The sequence below is a fragment of the Epinephelus lanceolatus genome, chromosome 4 (genome assembly GCF_041903045.1).
Source record: "Epinephelus lanceolatus isolate andai-2023 chromosome 4, ASM4190304v1, whole genome shotgun sequence".
Lineage (NCBI taxonomy): Eukaryota > Metazoa > Chordata > Actinopteri > Perciformes > Serranidae > Epinephelus > Epinephelus lanceolatus.
In genome coordinates this window covers 38618613-38631876 of record NC_135737.1, presented here as the reverse complement: position 1 = coordinate 38631876, position 13264 = coordinate 38618613, and the positions used below count along the sequence as shown (strand labels likewise).

General features: G+C 40.0%; 1 protein-coding gene across 1 annotated transcript; it reads right to left on the bottom strand.

Annotated features, from left to right (window-relative positions):
- Positions 1-6419: 6419 nt before the first annotated feature.
- mmp13b (matrix metallopeptidase 13b) lies at positions 6420-10402 on the bottom strand. The gene is made up of 11 exons (XM_033631922.2): positions 10288-10402; positions 10037-10147; positions 9454-9581; positions 9209-9357; positions 8945-9070; positions 8702-8857; positions 8468-8588; positions 7816-7949; positions 7575-7734; positions 7336-7439; positions 6420-7223 (listed from the first exon to the last, which is right to left on the bottom strand). The coding sequence occupies exons 1-11, from the start codon at positions 10378-10380 to the stop codon at positions 7123-7125; spliced, it is 1383 nt and encodes a 460-aa protein (XP_033487813.1). The 5' UTR covers positions 10381-10402; the 3' UTR covers positions 6420-7122.
- Positions 10403-13264: the final 2862 nt, after the last annotated feature.

The window sequence follows — 13264 nt, the reverse complement described above, 5'->3', positions numbered from 1 at the left end:
GATGTATTCACCCCCTTTGCTATGATGAAGTAACTTAAGGACCTACCGCCACCAATTATCTTTAGAAGTCACATAATTTGTTCAGTAAAGTCCACCTGTGTGCAATCTAAGTGTCACTTGATCTCAGTATACGTACACCTGAAAGGCCCCAGAGTTTGCATCACCACTAAGCAAGGAGCACCATGAAGACTAAGGAGGTCTCCAAACAGGTCAGGGACAAAGTTCTGGAGAAGCACAGATCAGGGTTGGGTTTCAAAAATACATATCTGAAACTTTGAACATCCCACAGAGCACTATTAAATCCATTATAACAAAAAGGGAAATAATGTAGCACCACAACAGACCTGCCAAGAGAGGGCCGCCCACCAAAACTCGCAGACCAGGCAAGGAGGACATTAATCAGAGAGACAACAAAGAGACCAAAGATAACCCTGAAGGAGCTGGAAAGCTCCACAGCAGAGACGGGAGTATCTGTTCACAGGACTACTTTGAGCTGTACACTCTACAGAGCTGGGCTTTATGACAGAGTGGACAGAAAGTTTAATTTTAGTCTCATATGACCAGAGTACCTTCTTCCATATGTTTCCCACATGGCTTTTGGTTAACTCCAAACATGTTCTTATTTCTTTGATATTGATACTTGATATTTACTTCGAACATGAAAAAAAGACATGAACATATAAACAAGCAGACAGACACAAAGAAGTATTTACAAATAATTAAAAGCATATAAACCTATACCTTTTATACCCTATAAACTTTTCTAAATATTTATATATATATATATATATATATATATATATATATATATATGTATGTATATATACTTTATTAACCCCTGAGGGGAAATTCAATTTTTCACTCTGTCAATTACACACAGGTCTGAACACACACATGCACAAACTGGACCTATACATGCACTAAGTGGAGAGATGGCAGTGCCCAGGAGGTGAACTGGCACCTCTCCAGCTACCAGTCCACGCTCCATATTTTGGTCCGGATGGGGACTTGAACAAGCTAACCCAAGTCCCTATGGACTGAGCTACTGCTGCCACAATTGCTATTACCTTTTAACTTTGTCACACAAAAATAACCTATATAATAGTGATTACCAAATATTTATCTTACAAAAACCTATGTTAGTATATAATACAAATTACCAAATGTCCGTGACTTACAAGTATAAACCAGTCTCAGTGTGTGATATATATAATACCAGTTGTCTTTACCTTACAAAATAAATGAATGACATAAAATAAAAAAAACAACAAAATAAAATGAAATAAAATAATATAAAATACAACAAAATGAAATAAAATAAAAATTACATATATATATCTTCATCATCTTATTTCTTTCTTTGAGCAATGGCTTTTTTCTGGCCACTAATCCATAAAGCCAAGCTAAAATTTTTAAAACATCTTTTTTATTTTCATTTCACTTCACCAATTTTGACTATTTTGTGTAGGTCCATCAAAAAAATCCAAATAATAATCCATTCAAATTACAGGTTTTAAGACGGCAAAATACAAAAACACCAAGGTGGTTGAATACTTTTGCAAGACACTGTGTAAGACAGTAACCCAGGGGGGCCCTCACAAGGTGTCGCAAAATGATTAAAAGCAAATGAAAACAGAAAAAAATAAGTTTCTATTTCACAAAATATATACACATATTTCAGACTTTACTCTATGCTTACAAGACTAAATTAAGTTAAAATTTGCTCCTTTCCCCTCTCTTTGTCACAACCTGAAGGCAACCTGTGACAATGGGCTGCAAGTGAACACTGCTTTATTTCCAAGAATACTGCTATACCCTAAAAACCTCACATCTGCAAAGAAAGTCAAACTTTCCAGGAAAAGTAAACATCTCTTTTGACTGACTCACACATTTTAAAAAGCTGTACCATGACTCAGCATGAGGAGGACCAGCTCCTGGTCAGTAGTGTTGTACAGTGTAAGTTTTATTGTGCTGATTCTTTGCAAACAGAGGTCCTCACACTGAGGTTAGAACAGTTCCATCAGCTGTTCACAAGTCTGCGTTCGACATCTGTTCCCTCGCTGGAAATTGAGGTCATGTTTTGTTTAGAAAGAACAATTGTTTGCTGCTGTATTCACAGTACAAGTGTATCCTGACTTCCATATTGAGCCAAAGTCCACATGATTTTATTATATAGTTTTGTGTAACAGATGGTGGCAAATTCACCCAAGATCAAACATTACGTCCATGTGAATTCTTACTCAGTCAGACTGTTCAAAATAAGTCTTTATTTTCACAGTGTGACCCTTCCACAGCTTTATTTTCTGATGCATGATTATGATTCTTGTAACTGTTTTTGTAAATCAAGTTTTAGGGAAACACTCCAGAGGCCTCAACTAATCCTAAAAGCCCGCTGCAAGGGCTGCTTTCACACCAAAGAGATGAACTCCTTTACTGGATTAACAGGTCACTTTTAACACACAGCAGTGTCCGCCCCTGAGTCATGTCTGGTCAGATTTACTTACTCACGGGTCGACACAGAGCAGAGGCTGACCTTCTGCACATTCCAGCATCCAGTAGGAGGAAGAAACACAGACTGTGCCTTTTCAGTGAATCACTGGCTGCTTTACAAATACGATGACTTCAGATTTTTTCTGTTCTATTTAAGGAAAGAGGAAGAATAACAACAGGCAGATGAGACAAGAACAGTAAATAGATGGCAACAGGAAATAAACAGATACACCCAGAAGCATAATATTTGCCACTATCAGCGCTAAGTACACTATAAAAGCCACAGTCATCAGTACTGTTCAAATGAAGTTGAACAATGTAGTGCCTATCCTGTACCTAACCGACCTGCACTCTGGCAGGCATGTTGTAAAATGTGTACTGTAGTGTAAAGAGTTAATCCCTAATCAAGTAAAAGTGTTATACTGCACAAGTTGATTAAGAAACAAAGCCATATAACCATCATATAACCATGTTTTATGTATAAGTTTTTATAAAACTGAATGAGATGCATCTATATGTGTTAAAGCACTGTTAAAATATGTCAAAGTATTCACAATATAGAGTTATGAGCTCACATTGTATCCACACACTGAAGAACACACATATAACCTATCATGTCCTGTATAAGGATAACACACACACATTCAAATGTTTGTATTACCTGATGCACATTTAAAGGTTCATATTGCATGAGTGCACAAGGGGCTGCATAAAGAAAGTCCCTAAAATTCACATTTTTTAAAAATAAAGTGAAAGCGAATCCAGAGCTAAGGGTGGAAGATTTGGGGAATTCCAGGCTCAAAATGAAAGTGATACACCATTAAAAATGGGCCTGTTCATGATTGGACAAAAAGGAAAAGGTTGCCACCAATAGATTTGGATTAGAGTGGGATGGATTAGCAGAAAGAGGTGGAGACTCTACCCAGTCTCCACCAGCATAAAAGCAGAGGTGCTGAGAAGCGAGTTTCAGTACTGCTCTGGAGCTTGACTCGAGAGTTGTATGTGTTGAAGATTGTGAACACATTAAACTCGATTGCATCGGACTCTGCCTGTCTCCAGTGTTTCTTTGAGTATTAATTAGCTGAATCCAAGGTACCAGATCGACATCAGAGGACAACTGAGAAGCAACGTTGAGGACAAGGTCGGGAGCCTATAGGCCCAATTACAGGCACCGATTTTTGCCCCTTCAGTACACGTATGTTAGTTTGTCAATTCATATGTTTTAAAATATATGAATAACTTGATGAAAGATTTCTGTCTTAATGACATTTCATAAGTTCCCCAAACCTTGTGGTTTGCTCACACTCAGAATAATCATCTCAGTGTAGGAGTAGCAGTAGTCTTGCATCATCCGCCTCATATTGGGGGCCTGAGGAGGGAGTTCCCAGAGGAAAAGGGATACATCCTGAGACTGCTGCCCTCTCTGTCATTCTCCACCATCTGGTTTCCATCAGGAGCTGCTGGGCTGGACTGTGTTAAGGTTTTCTCAAAGGATACCACCTTTTCTTTTTTCTTTTTTTTTTTACTTCCATTGCCATTTTTCTTTGACCTCATTGAACTGTCTCTATCCTTGCTCTACATTTTTTCATTAACTTCAAAGTGCTATAGAGATAAACAAATGAAACAAATAAAGTAAAGTCAAAAAACACAATAAAATCAAAATAAAATGAGGATAAATAGGTGGTGGATGAAAACATTTTAGCTTCATGGAGCTCATTCCAGTCCGCTGGCTGAACCGCACCCACCTTGTCTTGGCTGCAGGATGATCAGAAGGGCTGCAGGATCTAAATCTTCCGCTCACAGGGCAGCGAACTCTCTGTAATGTCTTGACGTGGCTGCACTTTTAACATCAGTAAAGCCAGCACCACTCCACCACCTAACTTGTAACCAATGCAGAGACATTAAAATTCAAGGTATTCAAGGTTTATGATCTTTTAATTTGGCTCCAGTTCAAATCCTCAATGCTGCATTTTGAACGAGTTGAAAGAGTCAGATATGGTAATGACTTCTGACTGGGGCAGGAACGGGGAGAGGTGCCTGGCTGTGACTGGAATGAGATGGAGGAAAAGGGGAGACTTACATGACCTCTAAATCCACATGGGGCTAAAAGTGACTAAATTTTTCATGTTTCTCGTTGCACTGCTCTATAAATGCCAAAAGTTAAGTCAACACTAAAAGTTGCTGAATTTCTGCAAACCACAGAGGAGCGAGAGCATGTCAGTAATGAATATTTAGAGACAAGAGACTGCCTTGTTCACCTTCCCAGAGGAGTGAAAACACATCCAAGTATAGGAGGCAAAGTAATCCTCACACTGAAATAAACATACATTAGAGACAGCTTTAAATCTCACATCAGCTGTATTTCACTGTGAGTGCTTCTCCTGTCTTTGAAAACTGGATTTGCTTTCCACCAGGCCACAAACATGCACCTCTAAACATCATAAACATCAAGGTTAAATTGCAGGGAGAGGACTGGAGATTTCAACACAGGCCTGGAGACAGCTGTATCAGTGCCAGAAACAATGAGCTCTCTTGTTTAAATGTTTCCTTTGCCATGTCTTTCCCCTTGTTTTGCATTGCACTTCCAAATTTCAATTTCTATTCAAAACACATGAAGTCTGAAGTGGCAAGCTGAAGGGGAAGTATGATTTGTGGCACATGCAAATGACATTATAATCTGAATTTGATTGAAAAAAAAGGCTTATGTAAATGACGTATTACTTTCAGATAAAGCAGACTCTCAGAGCCAACAGTGGTGATGAACGCACAGGATTTGTGGAGCGGTGACGCGACCCACACCACGCAATACCTCGGAAATGAGCAAATGAGGTGACTGCTTCACTGCACTGTAATTACATCCACATGATTGGGCCTGTGGATTATGCTGCTTGGCTCAAGCTTCACTGTTTCCCAAACTTCCGCGTGAGATACTGACCACTTAAAATTGGACTGCTCACACTACATAAATTCTTAATTTTCATAAACATCTCACCTAACTCCCTAAACTTTCTGTTTAGGTAATTGGCTTTAGGTTGTTATAGTATGCTGGAGGATAAAGATACTGTGTGTAATGGCCCTTTATTAATGCGATTAATGCTTAGTCTGTTTGATGCGAGGTATGTTCAGGTCTAATAATGCCAGGGCAAAGATTTTCCCCAACATTTGCTGCACTAATGAATCATGAACTGATTTTTTTCTTCATTTATTTGTTCATTTTCCAAACTCAGGAGACACTTGGTGGTTTAGAGACTTGACATCTAGCTGTGGCACATTGTCATGATGTTGTACTTACATTAAATGTTACTTATCTTTTCTAAATCTCACTGAATCTGCTCCATATCTGTCAGAATTCTTTTCAAAGCAGGATCTGTATGTACCCAAACTGTTGATAGGAGTGCTCTCTAGTGGAAAAGGTGGAGAATTACATGTACATGATCCAGAGTTTCTTGGCAGTAGGTGCTATACCAACACCACAGCACATTTACTGTCGTGCTGAGTTCATGTATATTTTACATTTCTCAAACAATTCTTGCAAATATATAAATTAAACTCTTGTCCGAGGACTCTATTAAATGTTGCTGCAATAATGAAATAATCATGTTTCAATTCTCATGCATTTTTCATACTAAATTAGGCCAATAACCCTCCTGCAAAGTACATCATCTTAAGTGTGCAGGAAAGCTCCAAGAAGCATTACAAATTATGAATGAACTTCATGCCCAAACCACCAAAGTCTTAAATCTGACTGGTGTATTACATCTGGCCAGTGTATTATATGAATGCAGCCTTGAAGTGGCAGCAGCAGTCCATCTGCGTTAAGATTATGGATGATCTGACTTCCCCATGCAAATAACTTGTAAGAAAGTATAATCAGGTTTGAGTTAAAATATGTTTTATGTAGATGTATACGTAAAGACCACACCAGTTGCCTCGTTAACTTACATTTTATTTAATAATTAATTTGCCAAAAGGTTTTAACAATACTAACAAGAAAATTCACGTCACACATGTCAAAAATACATCAGTGCTAAAATGACATTTAGTTAAAGCAGTTTGTGAAAAAAAAAATGGTTTGAGTTAGTGCATGTTTCAGACACAGTCCCCTTTGTGTCAAGTGTTAAATCTCATCTCATGCAAAAAAAAGCTATTGTACAGAGTAAGGTCTACGATGTTGAGGAAATGCTGTAAGTGCAGTCCCCTTAAAATGTCACTAAATGGGACAACATTACTTTATGTTCAGCAATTCAACACCAAGATCAGATATCAAGCTTCTCTGCATCAACTGCAATAAAAAAAATCTAAAAACAAACACAAAATATATTAAACTGCTCAGCTCCTTAATATTAGTGAAACATGTAGTCAAATAACAGGATCCTGCTGTCAAAAGTGAGACTGGTAGTACAAATATAGAGATGTAAAATAAATAGAAATAATCTACGCAAATACATTTTCAGCATTCTGTGTCTGAAAAAAAATATACTGTATGGCCTATGTGTGTCCAGCACCAGTAAAAATAAACATTTTTCTTAACTTTAACTGTATCAGGTTAACCCTGCACGTCTCAATTTCCCCTCGTATTCAGTAAAGCCACATATAATTTTAAGCCAGCACTGATGGTAACAGGCAGTTTCATCAGCAGTTGAGAATGGAGTTGGTCCTCATGATGCGAATGACCTTTCTTGAGTTGTAACTGTACTCGTACTGCATCTGTTCGTGGAAGAAGTACAGGTATCCTGAAAGACAACAGACGGGATATCAGTTAGGGAAAGCGGTAAAGTGGTAGTGCTGGAAAACAAATCATATTTTAACCTAAGTGAAAATGTGATAGATGTGGCTTCATATTACCATAGTGATAAGCAGCAGCGTCGATCTCATCATCCATCCCAGGGAAATCGTCTTCAATGGCTCGTGGGTAGCCGCTATCCATGGTGCCTGTTGCTTCGTCATAACTGTGTGTGACAAATAAAATCAACATGTTAATATACTACTGTACGTGTGATGAAATGTCAGTGTTGATCCCGAAGAATATTGTTCTCTGCAGATGTAAAGACTTGAGAGAGACGTGGTGCACATGACCACATTACCTCCAGTAGTCCTCATCAGCAAAGAGCAGAGTCTTCCCAGTGTCTCTGATGTAAACAGCAGCATCTATCTTCCTGATCTTCTTGGGAAGTCCAAGTTTGTGTATGTACTTAGGGTAACCATCCACAAGGTTATATCCATTCAAAGCCCACATTCGGATCCCTGTTGAGACAGAGCAGAGTTTTGGTCAACACATGTTGCATCTATAGTATCTAAAAAATACAAATTAAGTATATAACCCACCACTAAATATGATGACTACATCCTTCTCTGGGTTTTCGTATGCTGCATCCACCTTGTTGGGGATGGAGGGCCATGTTGACTTGATCATTGTCTGCTCAGGCTCGGGCATCTGAGGATGGAGACGCCAGTAGAATCTGCAACAGAGAGCGGCATATAAACAAATAGCTGCATAAATTATTCTGCAATACAGAGGTGTAGCGCCAAACTCTAGGCCCTGTGCATTAACAGTCTCTGTTGGCCCCCGTCTATCCTTTCTTGATCCATGCCGCTTTAACGCACCTCTCACAAGCAGTCACTCACTTGGCTCTTGCTGCGTTTAGAGACGAATCCAGACTAAACCATTTTGCGCCTTTAAGAGGTGAGCGGGGCCTCAGAGAGCTTCAATTATTTTTTCAACCAATTCTAATTTAGTTATGGCACTAATTCCTTAGAAAGTAAAAAAAAAGGGTAATCAGTTCCACTTTTCCCCCAGCTACAACTCCCCTGCTACAATATGTAACCCTCAATACAGAGCAAATGTTTAAGTCAAAGAATAATCAGCTCTTCCTCACACACCATAGTGGTGAAAGGTTAATAGTCTAGTACATGATGATCATGATCGAGAGCTTATGTATTAAGCTTTTTTAAAGCACCATCATTGTTCTCACTGTACCTGTCTTTGAAGATGATGGTTTCTCCTCTGAGCTCTGTGACGGCATCAAAAGATAACATGGGGTCACATTTGTTTGGTGCGTCAGGCTTTGGCTTCACTTTCTTTGGGTTTGGGTTCGGGCCTGTGATTGAATATTGGTCATTAATGCACAGTTCACATAAAATGTCCATGAAAAAAAAAGTCTCATGCCATAAAAAGATTTTGACTTTAAGTTATTGAGGTTTTTTTTCCTACCATAGAGAGCTTGAATGCCTTCAATGTCATCCTCAGCGAGCGGGTAGCCTGTAGTGTACGAGTAAACGGGGTACATCAGGGCGCCTGGGTCTGTGGAATGGGACATACCGAGGGCGTGGCCCAACTCATGGGCGGCCACTATGAACAGGTTGTAAGCTGTAGAGGAAAGATGTTCAGTTTTAATCCTAAAATACAGATCAGTGACTTGTGCATGTATGTTGTACATTTGTTCTCAACTCTCACCTGATGAATCTTTGGTCCAGTGTTCATCCTCATCAAAGTGAGTGTCTCCTCCGATGCCTTGGCCGGGCGGGTAGGCATGAGCAAGTAATCCATTAGGCCCGTCAAAAGGATTATGGTCTCCGTGCTCTATAGAATAAAGGACAGAGAGTCTTTAACGTGTGGAGCAGAATGTGCACTGTTATAATTCTTTGCATGTGATTACCCTAACATCAACATCATGTATGTTTGTGCTTGTATTTGGAGGATACAGTATATAAGAATTACCCATTGATCCAAAACTGATCATAATGTCAGCGTTGCCTTGGTGCAGCTTCTTAAAGATCAGTGGGGTGACATCAGACCAAACGTTCAGCGCCTTGCGGACGGCTCTGTCTACATCAGCCTTCTTCAGATCTGGTGTATAATTCACTATCCTGCAACATCAGGGGACAGGCGACAAGGAAAGTGAGTGAATAAATGATGCTGGTGGTCATGTTCTAAACTCCTTGCAAAAATATTTCAGTGCGTACCTGAATGTGACTTCGTTATTTTGCCATTTGAGGTGTCGAGGGAAGTGGTTGTACTCCCCGATGTCGGGGACGCCGCATCTGGCCTGCTTCATCAGCTCCAAAGTGTTGTCGTCCAGATTTCCCGTCACCTTCAGAAGAGGTGGAAACAAAATATGTTACATGGGTACATGGTTAAATGTTGTCCTGTCTGTTCTGCACCATGAACTCAGCAATTCAAGTCCCTAACAAAGGCTGTTGTAATGGCAATAAAGGTAACTCAACTCAAATCGATTCAACTTTCCCACAAAAATGCTTTCCCAAAGTTTTAATGTAAACCCAAATCTTTTCTACATTCCCAGCTTAACCAACAATGACTGTGGATCAAAGTTAATCACATATCACATTAAAAAATCTTAAACACACATCAATGTCCATCACGAATAATATGCTGACGCTTCATTCACATTTAAGTTTAATCTCTCTTTCAACAGTGAATAAAACCTGCTTCAACTACACCATCAAATAAAAGAAAAATATAAATTATGACACAAAAACAGCTGCACATTTCCAGCAGGATTAATAAGAACTTCCCAGATCTGCTCACCTTGAGTTTGAAGAATTTCTGCATCTCCTTGATCTTGCTTTCGAGGGCACCTGCTGACCTCTGTCGACCTTGGAGACCAGCTGGGAGGCCATAGAAGCGACGGAGGTACTTCTGTTTGTGGAAAGAGAACATAAGCTTAATGACATATCATAATTATGAAAAAACAGACAGGGATTACTGAACTCCAACACTATGTGGAGTCTTTTTTCACTGATTATGACAAAAACAAAGGCAAAAACTATATATCTTACCTCTGCTAAAAGAAAGTTGTCTTTGTCCTCAGACGGCAGAGGCACAGCAAAGGAGTGAGCGGCCAGCGCCAGCAGCAGCAGTAGAGCTATCATTGTTGTTGTCTCTGCGATGTTCAAACCAGTCATTGGTGTCAAGAAGGTCTGACGGGTATTTATAGTGCTTTGGTCCACTTTTTTTTCAAAGGGTCTCAGTGATTCATGTAAAAGCACCTCGCCACTTCCTCCTTTGTAAGAATGTGCTTGTATCTGTAAAACTCCACACACTGTGGTTTGAGTGTACTCCTTTGAACTCCCCTGTAATGCTTTGATAAAGCCTTTCCCAATTCCCTAACTTACATGACTTAAGGAGTTTCCCAATAAAAATGTCTATGAGGCAAAATGATGCACTTTTAATCCCTTTGCTTTTTTTTTTTTTTTGTTAAACAAAACTAACATGGCAGTCTTTAGATTTAAACAGGATGACCATATATGGTAGGACATACTCTGGGACTCTCTTAATAAGGATGTCACATCATTAGTTATCATCTGTGCACTCTGTACAGTGGAGAATAAATGTATGACCTGCTATAAAAAATAGGGAAATTTGGGAATTCTTTCATGCTGCTGCTGGTCTCATGATAGTCATTCTGTGTCTTGCTATTTTAGGTAAAGACATTTAAGGATACATGACTAACAAACACACGTCAAACTAGAGAGAGAGATGATGAAAGCATGATGTTTAAATTTACATGTCCTCTATGATATTAACATCTCATACAGACAAACAACCAGACAAACAATTCTCTGCATGGCTTTTGTGTGGTAATAATGGAAATCAGCTCTTCTTGATTTAGGTTTTTTCCCACCAAGCCCAGTAGTTGTGTGATTCAGAGTCAGCAGGATTACACAGAGCATCAATGACAAACTGATTATGTAAATGATCCCAGTTTTTTTCAGTTAAGGGGAACCGTAGTCTGAAGGAGGTTTGATCACAGCAGGAAAACCTTGGTGACACACACAATTGCATGTCAAATTCTGAATAACTGCTTATTACAACACACAGTTAACGTCATGATAACATCTACAGATGTGCGAAAAACACAAAATACAAGATAAGTCAGCAATTTGATCATGAATAGGAAATTCGAACTGTTGTTGGGATGGTAGTAATGATCTGTGTTGGTCCACCACTTTGGTCCAGATTGAAATATCTCAACAACTATCAGATTAACTGTTTCAAGCTTTTGTACAGACTTCACGATGCCCACAGGCTGAATCCTCATGACTTTAGTGATCACCTATGTTTTGATCTAGTGCACCAACAGGTCTAAGTTTTCACTTAGTCAGGGAAATATCACTACATCTACTAGATTTCTACTGTAGATGATGATTAAATTTTGTTCACGCATCAGGTATGCCCCCTTATCTGTAGTGCTATTTATCAGTCTAGACTGTTTTGGTGTAAGTTGCAGAGTGTTGGAGATATCAGCTGTAGAGATGCCTGCCTTCTCTTCAATATTGTGGAACTAGATGGCACTCGGCTTGAGGTGCCAAAAAAAGGTGCATCTGAAAAAACTCAACAGCAATGTCTCTTTCCATAAATTATGACCGCGTTAGTCAAAATAATCCACAGACCTTGTTGTGAGCAGTTTCATGTAGGAACTATTTTCTGTCTACCAAACTACACCAGCTAACCATATCACTGCACAGCAGGAAGTGTGCATCTACTCATGGACGAGAGGCTTGCGACAGCATGAGATATAAACATTAATGGCGTTGTCCTCGGCTGAGCTGTAACATTAGCTAGCTCAGTGGTGCCAGGTGAGCTAGCAGTACATGCACGCTTCCTTCTGCTCAGTGATGCGGTTGGCAGGTGTAGTTGGGTAGACAGAAAATAGTTCCTACATGAAACTGCTCACAACAAGGTCTGTGGATTATCTTGAGCAACAGGGTCATGATTCTGGATAAAGACATCGCTTCTGAGTTTCTCCAGTCGACATTTTGTGGCACTTTAAGCACCACAAGCCGAGTGCCATCTTGTTCCATTATATTCTAGAGAGGGCGGACATCTCTATGGCTGATATCTCCACCACTCAGCAACTCACACCAAAACAATCTAGACTGATAAACAGCACTACAGGGAAAATGAAAATTATGTATTTTTAATTTGGGGGAGAACTGTCCCTTATCATTTCATTTAGCGCTATCATAAGGTAAAATTGTGCAGTGATGTGGGTGCTGCGCTGGACCATCATGGTGAAGAGAGAGTTGAGCTGGAAGGCAAAGCTTTGGATTTACTGGTCTATCTACGTCCCAACCCTCACCTATGCTCATGAGCTCTGGGTAGTGACCGAAAGAATGAGGTCGCAGATACAAAGTGACCAAAATAGGTTTCCTCAGAGGGGCTCAGCGTTAGAGATATGGTAAGGAGCTCGGACATCCAGAGGGAGCTCAGAGTAGAGCCGCTGCTCCTACGCATCGAAAGGGGTCACTTGAGGTGGTTCGGGCATCTGATCAGGATGCCTCCTGGGTGCCTCCCGATGGAAGTGTTCTGGGCACGTTCCACTGGTAGGAGGCCCTGGGGTAGATCCCAAACACGCTGGAAGGATTACATATCTCATCTGGCCTGCGAACGCTTTGGGGTCCCCCAGGAGGAGCTGGAAAGTGTTGCTGGGGAGAGGGACGGCTGGAATGCCTTGCTCAGCCTGCTGCCCCCGCGACCCGGCTTCAGATAAGCAGTTATAAATGGATGGATGGATGAATCAGGTATAATTCGTAATTTTTAATAAAAATGACCAAATGCCTGTAAAACTAATGACACTCTCATTAGCCTGGTATATTTTGTGTCTAGTGCTAAATAGAAAATGTTAGCACGCTAACATGCTTAACTAAAATGCCGAACATAGTGAGCATGATATTTGCTAAACATCAGCATTTTAGCATTTCAATGTGAGCGTGTTAGCATTCAGCAAGGGTTTAGCTCAAAGTACTGCTGTAA

Excerpts from the sequence above, each read along its gene's own strand:
- mmp13b (XM_033631922.2), bottom strand. The coding sequence starts at position 10,380 with ATGATAGCTCTACTGCTGCTGCTGGCGCTGGCCGCTCACTCCTTTGCT. Across the intron at positions 10,148-10,287 it reads ACAACTTTCTTTTAGCAGAG|AAGTACCTCCGTCGCTTCTA; the intron begins GTAAGATATATA and ends TTCCACAAACAG. Across the intron at positions 7,950-8,467 it reads ACCATCATCTTCAAAGACAG|ATTCTACTGGCGTCTCCATC; the intron begins GTACAGTGAGAA and ends TCTCTGTTGCAG.